This window comes from Camponotus vicinus, unplaced genomic scaffold (genome assembly GCF_025532165.1).
Source record: "Camponotus vicinus isolate PSW18456_S1 unplaced genomic scaffold, iyCamVici1.0 SCAF_7, whole genome shotgun sequence".
Lineage (NCBI taxonomy): Eukaryota > Metazoa > Arthropoda > Insecta > Hymenoptera > Formicidae > Camponotus > Camponotus vicinus.
This window is the reverse complement of record NW_028141979.1, coordinates 17,435,570-17,456,610: the sequence shown is the minus strand read 5'-3', so window position 1 is coordinate 17,456,610 and position 21,041 is coordinate 17,435,570. Positions and strand designations below refer to the sequence as shown.

Genomic DNA, 21,041 nt, shown 5'->3' with positions numbered 1-21,041 from the left:
TTTGTACGCCTGAACGACACAAGTCTAGTGTGTGTGTCGACTGTAATAAAGTACAGTTTTGCTTGAAGTGTTTATGTTCTATTTCAAAATTATCCTGATAAGGAAGCGCTATTCTGTCATATTAAAATTAGGAATTTGAAGCCAGTGTTTCTCCTGTATGGTGTTCGACTTGAAGGGTATTTCTAAATGAATGATCTGTTCTTTTTCTATAATTCTCTATTTCAACAAAGCATAAAACATTATTAACCATATCCCCTTCCTGATCACACTTTGTACATGAAAAATAACCTGAATGACTTTTAACAGATAAAATATGAGATTTGGCTGGGGTATCACAAATTAACATTGAAATTTTGAATTTACATAATACAGATTGTATCATTATTCCATTTGATAATTCTATACATTCTTCTACAAATTCCTTTAAAAATTCATTGGCTTTAGGTTTTTCACTTCCATAATATAAAGCTATTATAAATACTTGATTTTTCAGATTTAATTGATTTGACTGTACCCAAAATTGGCCAAAAGGAACTTGATGTGCTTTTTGTTAAAGGCAGCCCGTCAATGTTAATTGCAAGAAAAAATTCTGTATTTTGATCAACAATTATATTATGCTTTAAACTTAAAAAATTTAGTGAGTTGCGTATACCAAAATAATGAAATGAATTGTTTAAAGAATTAGATTTGCGGGCTGTTTTCAAAATTGTACGTGGATCAGCTGGTAAAATATTAGTCAACAATGGTTCTTCACGTAATATATCTAATAACTGTTTAAATGCAGTTAGACTAATATTTCTGTCAATGGACCATTTTTCTAATTTTGTGGTAAGAGATTCCGTAGGCTTTGCAAATAACGGAAGTGAAATACTAGTGTCGTTACGTTGTTGTAAATCACTAAGAGAAGAATAATCATTCTGTTTCAAACTGTCTTGACTATTTAATAAAATGTTATCGTTATTTAGAAAATCACTATTATCATTTTTATCAATATCAATTTCATTATCAACACTACTCTTATATATTTTTTCATTATTCTGATTATAATATTGATCTGAGATTATTTCATGATTTGCTAATTGATTTGTTTCACTAATTGTTGCTAATGACAGATAGAGTCTTTCGTTAACTTTCCGACACAATTTTCTCTGTGACTTTTTTTATTTGGCATTTTGAATTATATTCATCAGAGAGACACAAAGAAATTAATAGAATATATAATATATATAGGAAATAATAGATGAAAAGTGCAGGTTTAATTAAAAATTTATCGATCCGAATGTAATGAACAATACCTAAAACATAAAACAATTCATGTTTATTTATAGAAACTTTATAGGATAGCTGAAATAAACAATATTAGAAAGAGAATTAAAACTTCATATATAGCAAATTGTCTTAATTTGCATATGTCTAAACTTATATTATTAATAAATTATAAATAAGCAATAGAGAATTTATTCATCACTCATATGTAGCGTTAAGTGTACATAGAATTATGCATTTCATATTAACGAATTTACTAAATTGGAATTTAAGAAATAAAATAATTTAAAAATTGGATCTAAACAGAGATAAAAATATTATATTCGTATAAAAATTGGAAAGATAGTACAACTTTTTAGAAGCAATATTTAAGATTTGATATAATATAATATATGTGCTTTTCAAAAGTTTTAACATTAAGTTTGCGGTGAATCGTATATTTGGCTAAAAAATGTTTATAAACCTGTTGCTTTTAATAATTTTTCTTTGTATTAATTACATTACTTAATGATATTAGACTAGTATATTATTAGATTAAGAAATAAACATGAAGAAAAATTATGTTGTAACAATGATTAACCTACATAAAGCAGTAAATGAAGCACATAAATGAAGCAGTAAACAATGCTTAATCTACGTAAATGAAGCAGTAAATGATTATAGGACGTAGTATATAGTACTTACCGCTTTAATTTTAATGAAACTATCTGCCTGCTATTGCACGAAATAGTTGTCACACAATGCACAATTATATTTTAGACAAATTAAAACGTTGCACAAGTCGTTTTTTATATTAGATTTTTCAAAGCCTGCGTGCTGTGTGCTGCGTGAAAGACGAACGTGAGATGAGACAATAAACGAGCCAAGGAAAAGAGAAGTAAAAACAAGTGAAAACTGTCTCCCAGTGACTCACAACTCACGCAGCGCAACCAACTCATCCACCATTAATAGATAATTATACTGTACATCGTAATTGATTTACGATTTTTATGACGCTAAAGTTAAAGAATAATATTTATTAGTGTTAAAGCATAGCTCGCTACATTACTATTCAATGTATAATTACTTTTTAATATTTACAAAAAGTGTATATACAGGGTGTTTCATTTTAATCCGACCAGTCGAATATCTCGAAAACCAAGCCCGGGAGAGAAAAATATTTCAGACAAAAGTTGTTTGGTTTCGAGGGGGCCATAAGATGGTATCATTGGTTTGACCTTGAAGAGTCATTTGAAGGTCACGTGAAGGTCACTTCAATTTTTTTAAATGGAACACCCTATATATTTTTGCACACTCTTGTAGCTTATCTCGAGAGCTTTCCAAAACACTATCAGTAAATACCTTTTCGTTAAGTACTTTTTGAGTTATGAGGGTTGAAATAATTTCTTAATTTTACATAAACCGTAAAATATCTTGTAAAATATTCACTTTTCGATTATCTTACCTTAATACTTTTATGTACAAAATAATGAGAGGAATCAATTGGTGTAAAAAAAACACAGTTGTTTTTAAGAAAAAATATGGAATTGTTAATTGCAAATTACATATTTTTTCTTCAAAACTGTCATAGTGCTGTAAGAAAATATACAAAAGATAATTAATATATTTTTTTTTACAATATAGAATTTAATTTTTTACACACACACACACACACACACACAAAATTAAATATATAAGTGAAATATGATTTAAGATATACATTTACATATATTAAAAAACATATATTAATTTCAATGTTTTCTCATTTTCAACACTAAAAATGTTATGCAGCAACATTATACAGCCCTATTGTTTTTTAAATAATATCGTATGGAATTTTCAATAATTTACCAACCTTTTTCTCCTTGTTTCTTAAATAGTTGAGGCGATCTCCCGCATGTCGTAACCATTCTTGGATGGTCTTTTTAATATCGTGCATATTACTTTTTTCGTCGTCCGAAACGTATGCTGAAAAACGATTTGTTACATAATTATTAAAATATTTTGTGCTTTAATTCCAATAGTTAGAATAGGGTAGTCATGAAGTAAAGTATAGCTATAAACGTTTGCAACTTTTGGAAAGAATATAAAAATTTTGATCCGTAAAAAATTGGAAAGAGTATAAAGTGTAGAAGAATATTTGAACGAAATTTGAAGTAAGATCTTATTAATAATTCTGAAGAAAAATTTAAAGTTAAAAGTGCACGTTACATCTAAGCATATGTTAGATACTATCTCGAATACTGATGTTCGAATACATTAAAGGTGCAACTATTTTTAAACAATATTACATAAAAAGGAGAAATAAAAATATATCTTAAAGAAATAATAATTACCCATAATAACTGTGACAAAACTTGTGTCCTTAATTGCCGTTGATCCTTTTTGGCCTGTCCATGATAATTTGCGGCACAATTCATCCGATAATGTGTATTTTATAATATTCCTTGTCTTGTGAACGAAAGTGTTTCCTCCAATTTTTGCAATTTTCCTTTTCTATAACAGAATGTTACAAAAATGTTTAATAATATTTTCAATTTAAGCCGCTTGAAGAAAAAGGAAACATGAATTTAATATATTTTAAGAGCTTCTTTCAAAATTACTAAGCGACAAAAGGCAGCAAAAATTGTAATAAAATTTAAAAGAATGTTATATATTACGCTTTAAGTAAATTTAAGTAAATATTTTATACTATATATCTAAATTTGCGGACTAATAACCGCGTGTCTTTTGATTTTTATTTGCCTTTTTACCCCTTAGTAATTTATTATTATGTTGAGCCTATTATTTTCATTATTTTATTTTTCAAAATTGTTTTTATTATATGAATAAATAAATAAATAAATATATATATATATATATATATACATACAGGGTGTGTCAGACCACCCGTATCAGCCGAATATCTCGAAAACCGAGAACGGCAGACAAAAATGTTTCCTATAAAAGTTATAGGGTTTCAAATAATGCACAGTAATATTAGTACGACCTTGAATAGCGTTGTCAAGATCATGTGAAGGTCACCTTCAATTTCTTAAATGGAACCATTTATTTTTCATTACGTTATTATTCTTGTAGCTTATCTCGAGAGCTTTCCAAAACACTATAATTAAGTTAGTTTTCATTAAGTACTTGTAGAGTTATGAGGCTTGAAATCGTTTCTTAATTTTATATAAACCGTAAAATATCTTATTTTGTACATAAAAGTATTAAGGTGCGGTAATCGTAAAATATTCATTTTTCGATTACCTCACCTTAATACTTTTATGTACAAAATAATGAGAGGAATCAATTGGTGTAAAGAAAACATAGTTATTTTTAAGAAAAAATTGTAATTGTTAATTGCAAATTACATATTTTTTTTCGAAACAACTATGTGTTTTTTTTACACCAATTATCTTATTTTAATACTTTTATGTACAAAATAATGAGAGAAATTAATTAGTGTGACACCCAGTATATTCAATATCTAGATTTTGTCTTCTACTTTTATCTCTACAAAAGAATTTTTGTTGTTGATTGAATTATAGAAATATACATTTATTTCACATTTAAAAATAGAGAGAAGAAGAAAAAAGAAATGGACGCAAAAACAGAAAAGTACTCACTAATTGTTTCCGAATCTCTCTGTCCTTTTGGAGATCCGTGTCAAATTTGAAAAATTCGTCAACTGTTGATAGCGGAAATTCCGGCAATAATTGGACTTCGTCATTATTATATATTGTATTAGCTGGTCCTGCGTTATTTATTAAATTTATTATTATCTCCAACTGTCTCGTATTCTTTTGTGAGATTTTTAATGATTCTTTTGTGAGATTTTTAATAATTTTTTGTTTGGTACGACACGCATCTGTATAAGATAAAAAAGAAAAATATTTATTTCTCTTTATAAGTATCATTAAAATTATCTGTTTAGTTATTTTACACAAGTACATACATACGAAATTAAGTACATATAACATATTGCTATTATAAGTACAATATAACGATATAATTAAGAAGGAAGAATAAAGAATAAAGTTTAATACATACCACAGCATTTTTCCAAATGATTGCCGTTGGCATTGAAAGTTGTCATGTCATCACCGTCAAGCACATTATCGGGGCTAATCATATTGTCACCAATATCATCATCATCATCATTATTATCATCAGGCACATTGTCATTATTAAGCCCATTACCATCATCACGCACATTAGCATTATCGCAAGACACGTAATCACCTACTAAACTTTCGTTCAACCATTCCTCATCAGTAATGTCAACATCTGTAAATATAAAGTCTGTGAGTTCATTTTGTTAGTTATACTGTTCATCACAGTGTTATTAAATTTCATTCATTGTAAACTATTTTATATAATTTTCATTTAACGCAATTTTTTATATTATTTTTTCTAGAATATATTTTACACAAAATTAAAATAATTTGAAAATTTTTTAAGTATATGTAACAGTTTTTGATGTGGACTTAGCACCCTTTTTTAAAAAGATAATTTTTTAATAAACATAATCTAATTTAAATATTGCTATAAGAGTTTGCTTATAAACAAGTGGCTATATACTTCATGAATAGTTTAATTAGATAAGAAATAAATAAATACAATTTATTAACAACAAATCATTAATTGAACTTCACAAAGTATTTAATCACTTCTTTATATAAGCTTCTTTTTTTCCTGAAAAGTAAAAAAACATACCATTATTTTGCTTGCCTTTATTAAATTGGCTGCTATTTCTGGGTACTTGCACACAAGAAGTAAGACGCACACTTTTCTTCATCATATATTCTGCAAAATATAAAATATAATTTATATAGGATTTCATTTTAGCTTTAAGTAATACTTCACAGCAAGTGTCATCACATAAAGTTCATTGTTATCGTTGCAGTAAGTTTGGAAATATGTGTGTGTGTGTGTGTGTATATATATATATATATATATATATATATATATATATATATACACACACATTTCCCAACTTATACACACACACACACACACACACACACACACACACATAGATAATCCATATATATCCTATAATTATGCGTACCATTCAAGTTACTAAGACTGGTAACATTTCCGGATACTTGTACGCCACTGCAAGAAGGCGTTTGCACGAGGTTCGTTTCTTCTGTAGATCCTACAAAATATTATTAATGTTATTAAACTTTGACTGCGGTCGGGGAAACGTTAGATATGCTTCGGAACATTATTCTATTTTTGTTCTACATTCCACGAAAATAAAGATATATGAATGATTTTTCGAAGCATTCATAACATCTTCCTGACCATAGCCATAGAATACAGTTAACTTAACTTTACTACTTTCGGGAAAAAAAAATTCGTCATATATGGATTTTGTCAATATCTGATCATGTCTTGCCAAATATAGTCGTATATATGATATATATTATCAAATACAGTCATATATGATAACCATATATCATATATGACTCTATTTGGCAAGACATGATCAGATATTGACAAAATCCATTTAGGACAAATTTTTTTCCCGTGAAGAAAAACTGAAACCATAAATACCATTAAATCCTTTGTTTCGAAGATTGCTGACATTATTAGATGGTACGTAATTACAAGGAGGCGTTAACGCATTCTTCTTTTTCTTGCTTAGATGTTCTATCAAAGTTAAATACTATTACTTAATTTACTGTTCTTATTAACGATAAAATAATTACAATTAAATAAGTAGAATTATTATTAGAATTATTATCACTATCCAAGAAAAAAATGGGTATAATATAGTCAGATGTAAATATACATAATTATTAGATATGAAGATTTGATAACATATATAATTTTATATAATCATATCCGAAGAATGGCGTGACATGATCACATCTTTATATAATAATATTTGATCATCTATTTTCATATATAAATAGATCTAGTCGAATATGATAATAAAAATATGATCATATCACATCATTTTTCGAATATTATTATGTATGATTATATAAAATTATATATATGTCAAATCTTTTCATATCTAATTATGTATATTTACCTCTGACCATATTATATGCATTTTTTTCTTGGGTAACGATTAAATGAATAGAATTAATTACCGGTTTTGCTGTAATTTTCAAGTTCATCATGAAACGGTGGTCTTTTAATTGTTCTTTTTTGTGGTTCCTGTATAATTGAATATCCTTGACTTAGTGCTTGCATTGGTCCTTCATCGGATGTGGATACAATTTCTGCTCGTTTCTCGGCTTGTATGGCTGTTTCATAAGAATCTATGCAAAATAATTTTGATGTAATTACAAAATTCTTCCAAAATAAAATTACATAGTTTCAGTTTCATTACCATATGGCCCTACAATGCGTCTATACTGTTGAACATCCCAGTCGTCACAGGGAAAAATATTTTTCTGAACAGCTCTTCTGACGTTTATTTCTTTTGGTGGCCATTTGAAGGTTCTTGCCTTAACATTTACCCAAACGTCAGGTACTATGGAGCACCAATCGTCAAAAAATATTACATAATACATCTGAAATTGTTAAATTTTAGTACTGATTAAATGTTGAATATCATTTTCCTCAGTAATGCTAAAAAATATATTACACATATACAAATAAGAGCTCCTGCCCACAGAACGCGGAAGCGCTTGCCGCGCGGGAAAAAGTTACGCGGTAGCTAATAAACGCTAGGACAACAATACGTTGATTGATTACTGTGTCACTTTTTGCCGCGTGGCAAGCGTTTCCGCGTCCTGTGGGCAGAAGCTCTAAGTGTATCAAAAAGTGATGGCAATAAAATTGGCGTTATTTTTGGCATATAAGAGAAAATATCCAAAAAAAATATTTTTCACGTTACAGTCGTTAGAAAAAGGAAGATTAAAATCGAAGATTTTTGATAACTTTTAACATTTATCTGCATAAAAATAAATGTAGTACTATATGCATATAAATAAAGGTAACACTACTCACAGTTTTTACAAATGTAAAAGAGGCATTATATAATACATGTGATTGAAAAATATTTTTACAGCTTTAGCATCAATTTGCGTTGCTGATACTACTTCCACACTTGTTTGCCGCGTTGCTGTATGAATATTCATGTCTTGGGAATTACAAGAATACATTGCAATGGACTGAAGATCACAAAATTTTTTTCCAACAACAATAGGTATGTTATCTTTGTAGCCGATATATTCGATGCAAAACACTGATCCATCCTTTAAATAACAGCAATTATCTGCAGAATTCGTCGTCAGCAAATATTTTGCAAATTTCATACTTTTGTGTGAATTTACACATCCTAAGGGCATATTTCTTCCATCTGGATGTAGAAGTAGCGGTATATTTATTACGTTGCTATTATTAAAATTACTTTCACATTTAGTTATTGCGCGTTCATTAATTCTGTTGTTCAATTGTGACAATGGTTTTTCTGATTTGCGTAACATTTTCTTGAGTTCTTTCATAAAATTCTCGAAAGGAAAAGCGCAGAATGTATTTAAAGATCCATATCTCTTTACATCTTCACACAAATGTATTAAATTACGTATATTATAAACAATAGTGTCTTTTCCGTATAATACTTTAAATGTTCTGACAAAATATTTCAACAAATCAGTAGCATATTCATTGTTACGTAAACAATCTTCAGGATGGCATAATATACGTATAGCAATATGTAGAGCACAGAAATGTTTGTAATAATCAGCGTCCAAATATTTCTGTAAAACAATAGGTCCCAAATAAAGAAGGAATAATCGAAATTCTGTTGCCTTCCACCTATCTAATTCGTTAAGTCCTCGTGGGCGACGAGCAAATTCAATTGGTATGAATTTACGCAAATTTAAAATGTCTTTGGATAATGCTTCTATCTGTGCCGCACGTAATCGCGATTTATGGGGCCCCTTCATCAATAGAAGCAGCATCTTCTTCATTACTCCTAAGCAAATTACATGCATATAATCCAAGGGGAAACTGTTAATTATGTCTATAGGCAAGTATTCGAATGGTGATACTGTAACGTGATGTTCTTCATTTTCTCTATTGCGGAAATTATTGTTTGTACGTAATCGTGCATTTTCTTGCAGAAAAACCATCTTATGGTTATAATATTCTCCTTCACAAAAACATTTAGTGCAACCAAAATAACCATTATGTCCTTTAACACCCGTTACAAAGGATTTGGCAGGAGCATCGCAAATAATAGCTCTGATTATTACTTGATACTTTTTTTCTTTGAATGAAAATCCTTCATTGTGCAGATGTAGATATTCTTCACAAAATTCTTCTAACAACTCGTGCGCATTCGTAGGCTTCTTATAACCGTGATATGCTCCAATTAAAAAGGGTTCTGTAGATTGATTGTTATTATATATTTGCCCAAGTATGGGCCATAATTGACTTGCTGAGCTTTTAGCAAGAGGTAAGCCATCAATGTTAACGTTAATTTTTATCAAATCATTGGTACTTTCATAATGTTCTAAGCGCTCCCGTAATGCTCTTTCCAGACCATAGTGGAAATAATGACCACTCGCGCATTCACGAATAATCGTTTCTGTGGGTGTGTGTAAAAAGGTTCTCGCATCGCTAGGCAAATTTTGGAGACCTTCTTCTCGAATAATCCGCAATAAACTTGTTACAGATGTGTGTGGAACATTATATTCTATAGCCCAAGTACGTAAGCGTTGTTGTAAAGTGTTTTTTTCTTTGTCTGTTGCAATACATGTTGAAAAAAAATCATGCATATTTTCAATGTTCTCGGAATCATGTAATTGCTCGTGTACTACATCTACTGATTGCAAAGGAGATTTATTTGTATCAAAATTCTCATTTTCGAAGCATTCTATATGAACAGAATTGTGTTTAGCAATAACATTGTCTTGCCAATTTTTCGTTATCGAAATGGCAGTAACATTTCTCTTTCGTTCCTGTGATAACAATCGTCTGTTTTGTTGTCTTCGAGATAAATCTCTGAATTTCTTATACTTCGGCATTACCTTCAATTTCTTAAATGGAACCAAAAAGGGGGTGCAATTTAAAAAAATTGAAGTGACCTTCACGTGACCTTCAAATGACTGTCCAAGGTCAAACCAATGGTAACATCTTATGGCCCCCTCGAAACTATATAACTTTTGTCTGAAACATTTTTCTGTAAAACGTATTATTTGAGAAATATTTGAGGTTATTTAAAATGGGACACCTTGTATATAGAACGACCACCATTTTCAATTTTCATACACCGATTGTTTCGAAACTTTATCAATACTAAAATCTATCTATTCGTAGTTTACGTTACCTTTATTTCTTCGAATCGAAAGATTTTCTTCAGCTTGCACAACCACAATCACAATCGCACTCGATGAAAGATGGGAACAAAGGAGCATCTCAGATAAAGTTTTCATTTATCTTATGATAGCAGTCATTTGTCATAAGTTGCTAGTGTATTCGCAATATATACTGTGTCCATTTTGTGTGCAACATTCAATTTAATTTCAAATAACTGCATTATTGCATATTTGCAATACATGCACTAGCAACTTATGACAAATGCTGCTATCATAAGATAAATGAAAACTTTATCTGAGATGCTCCTTTCTTCTTTCAGTTAAAAAGAATATCAAAAAATATATATTGATATATGAAATATGAGACCTAAAAGAATCAATAAGTTTTAAATATATCATGTGTTTTATACAAATAATAACTTACTTATAAAAACTAACTTTTATTTGGGGAATTATTGAATACTTGAAGAATTGTGATCTGTGTAAATGATACATAAATTGTGGATACAAGGAAAAATTTTCTGCCAATCTAAAGCTAGTTGGATCATCTTTTGCATATTCTCCGAATTTTTGATACTGCAATAATAAGATTTTACACCTCAAAATAGATACAATATATATTTATGTGTAAATCTATATGTATAAATATATAAAGTTTAAGCTTTATATTAAGTGTAATTGGGCACAATTTTAATGATAGAAACTACTAACAAGTCTAATCAGAATATGATCAACCCATCTTCAAACATTTGGACCATCGTCATTTTCTGCTCGAAATACAGTTAAACGTGACATAAAAACAGCTGTTGCTTCCTCAAATTCTATGCTTACATGATGCAAAGATGATGATTCATCTGCCTAACTGATAATTAAAGATATCCCTATAACATCATAAATATTTATGATATCATATTATTATTTATGATATTATAAATATTTATGATATACATATAATGTATAATAAAAAATATATTTACTTTCTTGCAATAGTAGTAACTCTAATTCGCCTTTGTCCATTACTATGTTAATATTGGATAATGAATTGAATACAGCCTCTTCCACTTTGCGGAATTGGGACTGTATGTTAATTTGCAACTTCAAAGAATAATGCTGTTGTTGTAGATGGTGTCAATGAACAAAATTTCCACTGACAAGTAAGCCTACTTCTTGTAGTACTCCAACACTTGATCCTTTCTCCCACTGACATACACAAGATCCAATTGCTTCAGAAACTTTAATTTTCTGAGATGTTTTTACTTCTAAGATTGCATTGAATGCTATTTTCAAATCACCCTTGGCATCTGTAGCAAATATTCGTTGAAAAGTTTGTTTGAATAATGAAGAATTAAATGAATCCCCCATCATCATATGACCACCAGTAGAGTTGCAATATTGTCGCCTTTCTAATAAACCAGTTTGGTCAAGAGCACAAAAATAAATATCTATTATAAATATCTATTATGGCCATTAGTTGCAGCACGTGATGCAAGTGTATCATAATGCTTAATTGCCTTTTTATGCTTAGCATTATCTTTTTGAATATCATGATGTGATCTGATTGGTTGTCATAAATCATCAGTTACAACTTGGCCAGGTCCTTGAGAACATGGTCCGCCAACAAATAGCATAATCCTTAAATACATTGATAGCATTATATGTAGGATTACAATGAAAAACATAACATATATACATCATATTACAACATATAAATACCTAGCATCAGTATTCGCATAACTAGCTTCTAAGAGACCCGTGGCGACTGCTAATGCCACACTTGTAGATCGCAATGAACGTTTCTCTGGCCCAACAGACCATGGATCACGTTACAGTTCTCCTAAAAGATCTGTCGAACTGTCTCATATCACACTTATGTACTGGTTACAAAAAGCGATTAGCAGCTGGCAATAGATACGCACCAGGTCCTCTTGGTTGATTTGGATTTTGTCCAGGAATTAGTCTACCTATACCTATCAAAATGTAATGTGAATAAAATGCAATAAAGTAATCATGAAGAACAATGACTAATATAGTAAATATAACTTGGGACTTATTCTATTCGTACCTAACATATCTTGAACTTGTTTTGGTTGAAGATCCTTTGTGCTTCTAATTCATGAACTTGAATCATTTTGCCAAATGTGATAAGACCAATAAGAGCATTGAGTGAAAGCAGAGACAATGACATTTGTAATGAATCTTTAAGTGCCTCTAATTCTTCATCATCCAGACATATGTATCCGCAAAAAGTAAAAATATTGATGGCAAACATTGGGCACGCTAAATAATACATATAAATACATACAATTGGACTCAGATACAATAATATTTAAAGTAATATATAAGTAACATATATATATATATATATATATATATATATACAGGGCGATCCTGAAAAACGTTATGTCTTTAAAATGACGTATTCCTGACACCATTCTAAGACAATTTTTCCTTTACCAAAATTTGATTTGAAGCGTAGTTTTTGAATTATGAGCAAAAATAGTTAGTAAATCACGCGTCGGGTACAGAAGGCAGGCAGGAGCGGCGCGGCGTGCCGCGAGCGCGGGCGCAGCTGACCGCCCGACGGGTGATTATCACCGCATGAGTCGCTAACTATTTTATCTTATAACATAAAATTATGCTTTAAATAAAATTTTGGTAAAGAAGAAAATGTCTTAGAATTACGTCAGAAATACGTGTTCCTTAAAATAACGTTATTTTAATAATGAAAAGTTGTTCCGGATCGCCGGCCGTCCGACGTTGCAATCAGCTGATTGCTACACGCGATGTGTGTATGGCGGAGTGTGTGCGTAAGAGAGAGAGAGAAAGAGAGAGAGAGAGGGAGGGTAGGAGGGACAGACATTCATACACACGCACGCACTTTTTTCTCGCTCTCTTTCTCTCTTTTACGCAACACTCATACACTCTCTCATTCAGTCTCTCACTCACACTCTCTCGGTCACTCACTCACTCACTCACCTGCTTACTCACTTGCTCACTCACCTTGTAGCAGCGTAGCGAATCTTCATGCTATGTATTGTTGTTATCTGCTGCACGGTTATGATTGCTAGAGATGCGCGACACATCGAAATTTTTTCGATTATTAATCTCACACTCGATTGACACAATACAGATTACACGATAACGAGTTTACTGTTTATTCACTCACTATTGATTTATCGATACCAAAAATTACTTTCAAAGAAACGCGAATGCAAACAACACATGACTCGACGCGAAGCGACGGACCGCGGAGACTGCGCGACCACAAGAGTTATGTTGCCAGAAACGCGACACGCGACATCTAACAAACGACTTGCGCGTGGCGCGTGATTGACGCGAGATAAGACGAACGATCGGCTAAAACCTTCGCATTGCGAATGCGGTAGAAAACATGAAACGTATAATGACATACTTAAAAAATTAATTATTTATTATAAATAATAACTATTTCTAATTATAATAAATAATAATTATTTATTATAATAGATTCTCGATCCGTGATAATTTAGGTTTCGTTATTGATATTTATTTAGGTGTTTGTGATCAAATTTTATATCAACAAAAGAAGAAGAAAAGTTTATGCCTTTTTCACGAACTTGAAGGCGGCTTTTGATATAGTAAATAGAGAAAAACTATGTACTATAATGAAGAGCAAAGGAAAAAGATACTTTATAAGGAAAATAGAAGATATTTATGAAGAGACAATCAGTACTGTTTTAACCGAAGGAGTTTTTATACAAAAGATTTTTGATAAACGTAGGAGTAAGAGATGCCCTTTAAACCTAACATTGTTTGCAATATATATAGTTGATGAAGAGGATGTTCTGCGAAAAGGGCAAGCAGGAGGCTTAGTAATAGGTAGGGAAAAAATTTGAAGTTTGCAGATAATATAATATTAGTTGCGAAAGAAGCAAATGAATTGAAAGAAATATTGAAAAATTTTTCAAAAAAAAAAACTAATTCTTAGTGTAGAAAAATCGAAGATAATGATCTTTAAAAAAAGGAAGGGATAGGAGGAAAAGAGGACAATGGCTGTGGGATGGGATAGAGATAGAGGAAGTTAATCATTTTAAATATTTAGGTTATACGTTGTAAAGAAATAATGGAACAGAAATACATATTAAAGAAAAAAGTTATGTGTACCATGAAATAGGAAATAGGACAAAGAAAATTCATAGGAGATTTTAGCAGAAGGATCTGGAGATTTGATCATTTAGTAAGGAGTATTTTAATGTATGGAGCAGAGATCTGGGGATGAAAGGAATATGAGATTATAGAAAGATGCCAGGATAAATTTATAAAATGAACGCTAGGATTAGACTGTGTTAAAGAAAGCACGAGAAAATGGCGTTTTCAAACTCAGATTAACACACTGAATTTTTAATTATAATACTTTATTTCGAACACTGAATTTTAATCGAGCACAATCAATTGAAACAATTTATTAGCAGTGAATTTGTCGCGAGGGGTGATTCGGTTAACCGTCGGCGAAAGTGATGTCTAAACGAACACTCGAGCGCTATTGTAACGAACAGCTGATTCTGAAAGCTGCGTGGTACGGCGAGACGAGCGGCAAGACGTTCGAGAATTGAAAAAAAAATAAATACGGCTCGTCGGGGAACGCTGCACGGATTTCACAAGAAAGCGAATAAAATAACTACGACCGTCAAATAATCGTAATGAATCGTTACCCATCGAGAAAACGAGTAAATTCGAAATTAATCAGTAACAATTTTTTTTTTTAACATTACCGCCCGCTTCAGAGACGTGACGAGCGCCAATGAACTAGACTAATGACAAAATGAAATTGATACAGTTAATACAGAATTACAGAGCATACAACGAAATACATCGAATGATTACACTGAATACACGGAACAGAATTAACATGACAGTAGTAAATAGCGCAATGAGCGAAGTACAAGAAAGAAAATTCGAATGCGATGTGACAATGACAGTCTATTGCGTATTAAATTCGAATAAATGCAAGTATCGAACTTTATAATTTTATTATTCATTCGGAAGCGGACATAGTTTTACGATGAGTCTTTTAAATTCAGACGTAGCAGTTCGTACCGTGACGACGCGTATTCGACCGTCAGACCCAGGATGAACGGCGGTTACTCGCGCTAACGGCCATTTGGACGGTGGAAATCGCTCATCGAGAATTAATACGAGAGAACCAATCGATAGTGGATTGGAGGACTGCTGCCACTTGTTTCGAATCTGAAATCGCTGAAGATACTCAGTTGACCAGCGATGCCAAAATCGTTCGAGTATGTGACGGAGAAGTTGCCACCGTGACAACCGCGTAATCAGCGTTTCGGCTAATGATGGTTCCGGAATGGCGATAAGCGACTCGCCAACTAGAAAGTGCGCGGGTGTTAATGCGGTGATGTCGGCAGGGTCGTTTTTTTATAAAGAGCGCAAAGTGGACGTGAATTTAAGACGGCCTCGATCTGCACAAGGAGCGTACTTAACTCTTCATACGTGAGCACGGAATCGCCGAGGATGCGTCGAAGGTAAAATTTAGTCGACTTCACCGCGGCTTCCCATTTGCCCCCGAAATGTGGGGCTGAAGGGGGATTAAATTTCCACGTAGTGCCGTTGGTAGCGAGCAGATGAGAGAGTTCTGCGATTTCTTTAGACGCGGAATTAAACATACGCCGGAGTTCAGCATCGGCGCCGACAAGATTTGTGCCGCAATCGCTCGTTAAAGTACTGCATCGGCCACGTCTGCTAATAAAGCGTCGGTACGCCGCGTTGAATCCTTGCGAAGAGTAGTCCGTGGCAAGCTCGAGGTGGACTGCTGATGTGACGAAGCACACGAAAACAATTAGATAACCCTTGTATGTGCGAGAGGAGCGTCCACGCCATGTGCGAAGATTGAAGGGGCCGGCATAGTTCACGCCGGAATTCAAGAATGAGCGCTTTGGAGTGACGCGAGACGTTGGTAGCGAGCCCATCATTTCTCTGGCGGTGATGGCGCGATGTCGAATGCATCGAACGCAACGACGAATGAAGGCACTGATTGGGGCGCGACCGCCGATGATCCAATATTGCTGTCGCAACGTTGCCAGCACGACCTGCACTCCACCATGAAGTGTTTGCTGATGAATATCTGAAATCACGAGACGTGAAAACGGAAAGTCACGGGGCAATATGGCTGGATGTTTGCTGTTTGAATCCAGCAATGAATTATTTAAGCGACCGCCGACGCGAAGAATGCCTTCTGAGTCGACGAATGGCGAGAGTTTGAGAAGCGGATGCGAGCGGGGAAGTGCGGCTTTCTGAGAGCAGATATCCAATTCTCTGCTAAAGTGAGTCCTCTGCGTCTCCTTCAACCAAAACTTGCGAGCTGAGAATCTCGTCCGCAGTCAATGAGGAAGGACGCTGGAGCCCTTTGAAGTAATCCGTTGCGCGCATAATCCAGGCGGTTATGCGAAAGAGCCGAGTGAGCTGCGAATAGCGATGGATTAGGTCCCAACTATCAGGTGGTGCTCTCACAGTGGAAACGTGCATAGGCTTCTGCTGGCGCTCCTCAAGGTCGATTGATCGATCGATAGGAGGAGCGTCTGAAGGCCACAGACGGACCTTGAAGCCATGTTGGTCCGTGCTACCAGAGATGATGACGAAGGAGTTGATGCGGAGATAGACCGCGAGACAAACAGTCGGCGGGATTGTCCACTCCAGCTACGTGATGCCAGCGCGCATTGGGAGCTAACTCTTGTATGACGGTCACTCTATTTGAGACGAACTCTTTCCATCTCGACGGATGACCTCTGATCCAGGCGAGACTAACAGTTGAGTCGGTCCACAGATAGGAACGTGTTGATAGTCGAGAATGGTTCGAACTCGAGCTAGAAGACGAGCTAACAAAACAGCCGCTGAGAGCTCTAAGCGAGGAATCGTTTGTCGTTTGACGGGAGCAACTTTGCTTTTAGCGGTGAGAAGTACGACCTTGGCATCGGCGTAGTCGTGGAAGGTCCGAAGATAGAGCACAGCGCCAAGAGCGTCTTGAGAGGCATCAGAGAATCCATGGAGTTCGATGCCCTGTACAGATGACGAGGTGCCGAGCCATCGTGGTATTGAGAATTTAGACACACCCTTCAAGCTTTCATCGAATGTGAGCCAGTCGCGAGCGAGAGATGGAGGTAATGGATCATCCCATCCGTTTTGCGATTTCCAGAGACGTTGAATGAAGATTTTGCCCACAATTATGACCGGAGCTAGCCATCCGAGTGGGTCAAAAAGCTGAGATACACGAGACAAGGCAGATCTCTTAGTAGGCGTGTGAGAATCAGCTTGATTCACGTGAAATTTAAAGGTGTCCGTTGCAGGATGCCAAGCGAGACCAAGAATGCGAGCTTCAGCTGGAAGTGCTCGAGCGGATGAGGGCTTACACGTTAAGATATCTGAGATAATGGAATCGTCATTTGATGCCCATTTTTGTAATCGGAAGCCGCCCGCCATGAGGAGTCCGATTAGTTATTAGGCGACTGCGTCGCCTTGTTTCGAGCTTCTTGAGGAGAGTCAGCACCGGAAAGAATGTCGTCCACGTAAATCTCCTTGCGTAAAATTTCAGCTGCTTGCGGAAAGTGATGCTCTTCGTCGGAGGCAAGTTGCTGGATGGTGCAAAGCGCAAGGTACAGAGCACAGGTGAGGCCGTAAGTCACCGTGCATAATTGAAACTCTTAAGGCGCTCCGGTCGCGCTCCAGAGGATGCGCTGGTGATCTTGATCGTCTGGGTGGATCGATACATACTGGGTGGTCGATACATTTTCTCTATATCGGCTGCGAAAACAAACGAGTGCTTTCGCCAGCGGAGAAGAACGGCATCCAGATCCTGTTGCAGCTTGGGTCCAGCGTGAAGACAGTCATTCAATGACACGCCGGTGTTGGTGCGCGATGAGCCATTGAATACGACTCTAAGTTTCGTTGTAGAGCTGGATTCACGGAGAACACTATGATGAGGGAGATAGACTGGAGAGAGATCACCTCGAAGATTGGTTGCTAGCTGCATGTGCCCCAGGCTTTCGTACTCTTTCATGAATTCGACATAGAGGTTGCCGAATGAAGGATCGCGTTGAATTCGATTCGTACTCTTTCGAGCGAACGAACAGCCGAAGACCGAGATTCTCCTAGTGGCTTGTGAGTCGACCGAAATGGTAGACGAACAATGTATCGTCCGGTGGTGTCGCGAGAATGGGTTTCGGGAAAATGCGTTTCGCATTGAATCTCGTCTGGACTAAAATGCCTAGTTGCGGAAGAGGCGACTTCCTCTTGAAGCCAGAACCTTTGAAGCTCCTCATGAAGATCGATATCCTTGGTGGATCGGATGGCGAAGGAAGCTGGGCAAACAGTAGTTGTAGTGGAGGTCGCCGGTCCGGAAATAATCCATCCGAATGAGGTCTCTTAAGCGACGGGAGCGTTGAATGGTCCTCGTTTAATGGATCCACACAGAAGAGCGCCATAAACATCCGCGCCCAAGATCATATCGATCGTACCGGTTATTGCAAATTCGGGATCGGCTAATGGCAGATCGACGAGATGATTCCAGGATGTCGTTAACACGGCCTGGGCTGGAACTCGACCAGTGACTCGAGGCAGGATGAATGCTGAGACGTTGATTTCAATGGATGGATCGATTCGTGATCGAAGCCGTAGCGAGACGACACCGCGAGTTGAGCCAACGTTTTGCGCGCCGACACTAATAATCGGCACTGAAGCACGGCGTCGTGGCAGCCTGAGTAATTGGACCAAGGATTCTTGAACCAGCGAGACTTCCGATCCTTGATCGAGTAGGGCTCGAATTTTAATAGTTTCGCCGTGTGCGGCAACTAGCGTCATGCAAGCGGTTGCAAGTAAAACTTGCGGACGTTCGAACGAGACCGAAGCGTGATGCGACTGAATGATCGGCGCGGTGGGTGATCCCGAGGAAGACGCACTTGAAGCCGTTGAAGTGTTTGTGAGGATGGATGCGACAGGTGACGACACGATTTCGCGGTGAAGCAGTGTATGATGTTGACCTTTGCAGAGTCGACATCTCTTCATGGTGCGGCACTCGCTGAGACGATGAGCTCCGAGACAATTAAAGCACAGATTTTTTCGGTTCACAAAATCCTGTCGTTCCTCGAGTGATTTTGCGGCGAAGTCTGAGCACGACGCGATGTAATGAGCAGCGCTGCAGAACGAGCATTTCGAGGTACTTACGACGGCAGCATGCGCACGAGCTGATGATTTTAATTTTGGATTCGATTTCGTTGCGGCAGCTGAAGATGTCAAAGCACGTGATTGCACCGTTTCTAACGCCCGAATACGCCCTTCAAGAAAGAGCTCAAGCTGCTCAAAGGTAGCGAGTTCGTTGGAGTTTCCGTGTTCGAGCTCCCAGGCCTCTAAGGTGTGCGCGTCGAGACGCCGAGTGACGACGTAAACGATGAGAATGTCCCAGTACTCCGTGGGCGCACCGAGAGACTGCAAGGCTCCAAGCGATTCCTTGACTGTTGACAGTAATGTCTTGAGATCGGAATTGGATTTTTGAGCCAGCGGCTTCAATTCGAAAATGCGATCGAGATATGTTGTGGCTAAGATACGCCGATTTTCGTACCGAGAGGTTAGCGCTTGCCAGGCACGCGAAAAGTTCTCGGCAGTTACGGCTATATCGAGCTGCTTCTCCGGTGGTCTGAGCTTTGAGATAATGCAACTTTTCGACGCTTGATATGTCTCGGTTCGATCCGACCAATGAATGAAACAAATCGCGAAACGACGGCCAATCATGATATTCACCGGAGAACTTCGGCAAGATGATTTTTGGCAGCGAGCGACACGTTCCCGAATACGAATTCTGAGACTGAATAGAGTCATTCGCGGGTGTATTACGATCGACAAACGATTCGCAAGCTTGCATTAGACAGGACTTTGAATCGAAATAATTCTCCTCACATGTTGCATAGAGATCGTCAGCAAAATATGTATGCTTACGCATTTCGTCGGTGAGACTGATGACGAGTTTATCATGATTGGTTTGGAATTTTTCCCAGTTTGTCTCGAGAGTTTGCAATCGGGCGTCAAGGGAAAATTTGTTGAATTTCTCCGCTCCAAGCTTCTTAGTGTTGTCAAAGGCGCGAGCGATGAGCCCGAAGAGATGGTTTTGTTTTTCGATGATTGCTCCGAAAGTTGACATCTTGTAGAAAGTTCGAGAAAGGTCACGAGCAACTTTGGTTCAGTTTGAAATTTTAACGGTTATTTGGATATAATGCATTCGAGAGATGCGAATGCAGTTAAGAGAGGCGGCACTTCACTGTGGCACTGCGAGAGAGAGAGAGAGAGAGAGAGAGCACTGGCAATCGTTGAGCGCGAAAATTGCTTGCGAATGCGAGACAGAATCGAGAAGATTATTGTGCGTTGCGGACTGTCAAAGGATCCGTTGATCCGGCTCGAAGGACCAATAATTTTATGTTAAAGAAAGCACGAGATTGATTAATCGAACTCAGATTAACACACTGAATTTTTAATTATAATACTTTA

The 21,041-nt window shown here is 35.7% G+C and overlaps 2 protein-coding genes and 1 pseudogene across 2 annotated transcripts; all 3 read right to left on the bottom strand.

Annotated features, from left to right (window-relative positions):
• Positions 1-1,894: 1,894 nt before the first annotated feature.
• On the bottom strand, positions 1,895-10,839 carry LOC145974285 (uncharacterized). Its single transcript, XM_083104084.1, has 12 exons — positions 10,526-10,839; positions 7,577-7,760; positions 7,335-7,505; positions 6,790-6,885; positions 6,299-6,388; positions 5,944-6,033; positions 5,278-5,514; positions 4,854-5,095; positions 3,582-3,741; positions 3,101-3,213; positions 2,811-2,838; positions 1,895-1,899 (listed from the first exon to the last, which is right to left on the bottom strand). The coding sequence occupies exons 2-12, from the start codon at positions 7,758-7,760 to the stop codon at positions 1,895-1,897; spliced, it is 1,416 nt and encodes a 471-aa protein (XP_082960210.1). The 5' UTR covers positions 10,526-10,839.
• Positions 10,840-11,487: 648 nt separating this feature from the next.
• Positions 11,488-17,987, bottom strand: LOC145974284 (protein transport protein Sec23A-like; annotated as a pseudogene).
• Positions 17,988-18,929: 942 nt separating this feature from the next.
• Positions 18,930-20,291, bottom strand: LOC145974283 (uncharacterized). Its single transcript, XM_083104083.1, has one exon. It carries the CDS (start codon positions 20,289-20,291, stop codon positions 18,930-18,932), a length of 1,362 nt encoding a protein of 453 aa, XP_082960209.1.
• Between the last annotated feature and the right edge of the window lie 750 nt (positions 20,292-21,041).

Excerpts from the sequence above, each read along its gene's own strand:
- LOC145974285 (XM_083104084.1), bottom strand. The coding sequence starts at position 7,760 with ATGTATTATGTAATATTTTTTGACGATTGGTGCTCCATAGTACCTGAC. Across the intron at positions 5,515-5,943 it reads TAAAGGCAAGCAAAATAATG|ATGTTGACATTACTGATGAG; the intron begins GTATGTTTTTTT and ends TTATATTTACAG. Across the intron at positions 3,742-4,853 it reads GAGAGATTCGGAAACAATTA|AAAAGGAAAATTGCAAAAAT; the intron begins GTGAGTACTTTT and ends ATTCTGTTATAG.
- LOC145974283 (XM_083104083.1), bottom strand. The coding sequence starts at position 20,291 with ATGATTGGCCGTCGTTTCGCGATTTGTTTCATTCATTGGTCGGATCGA.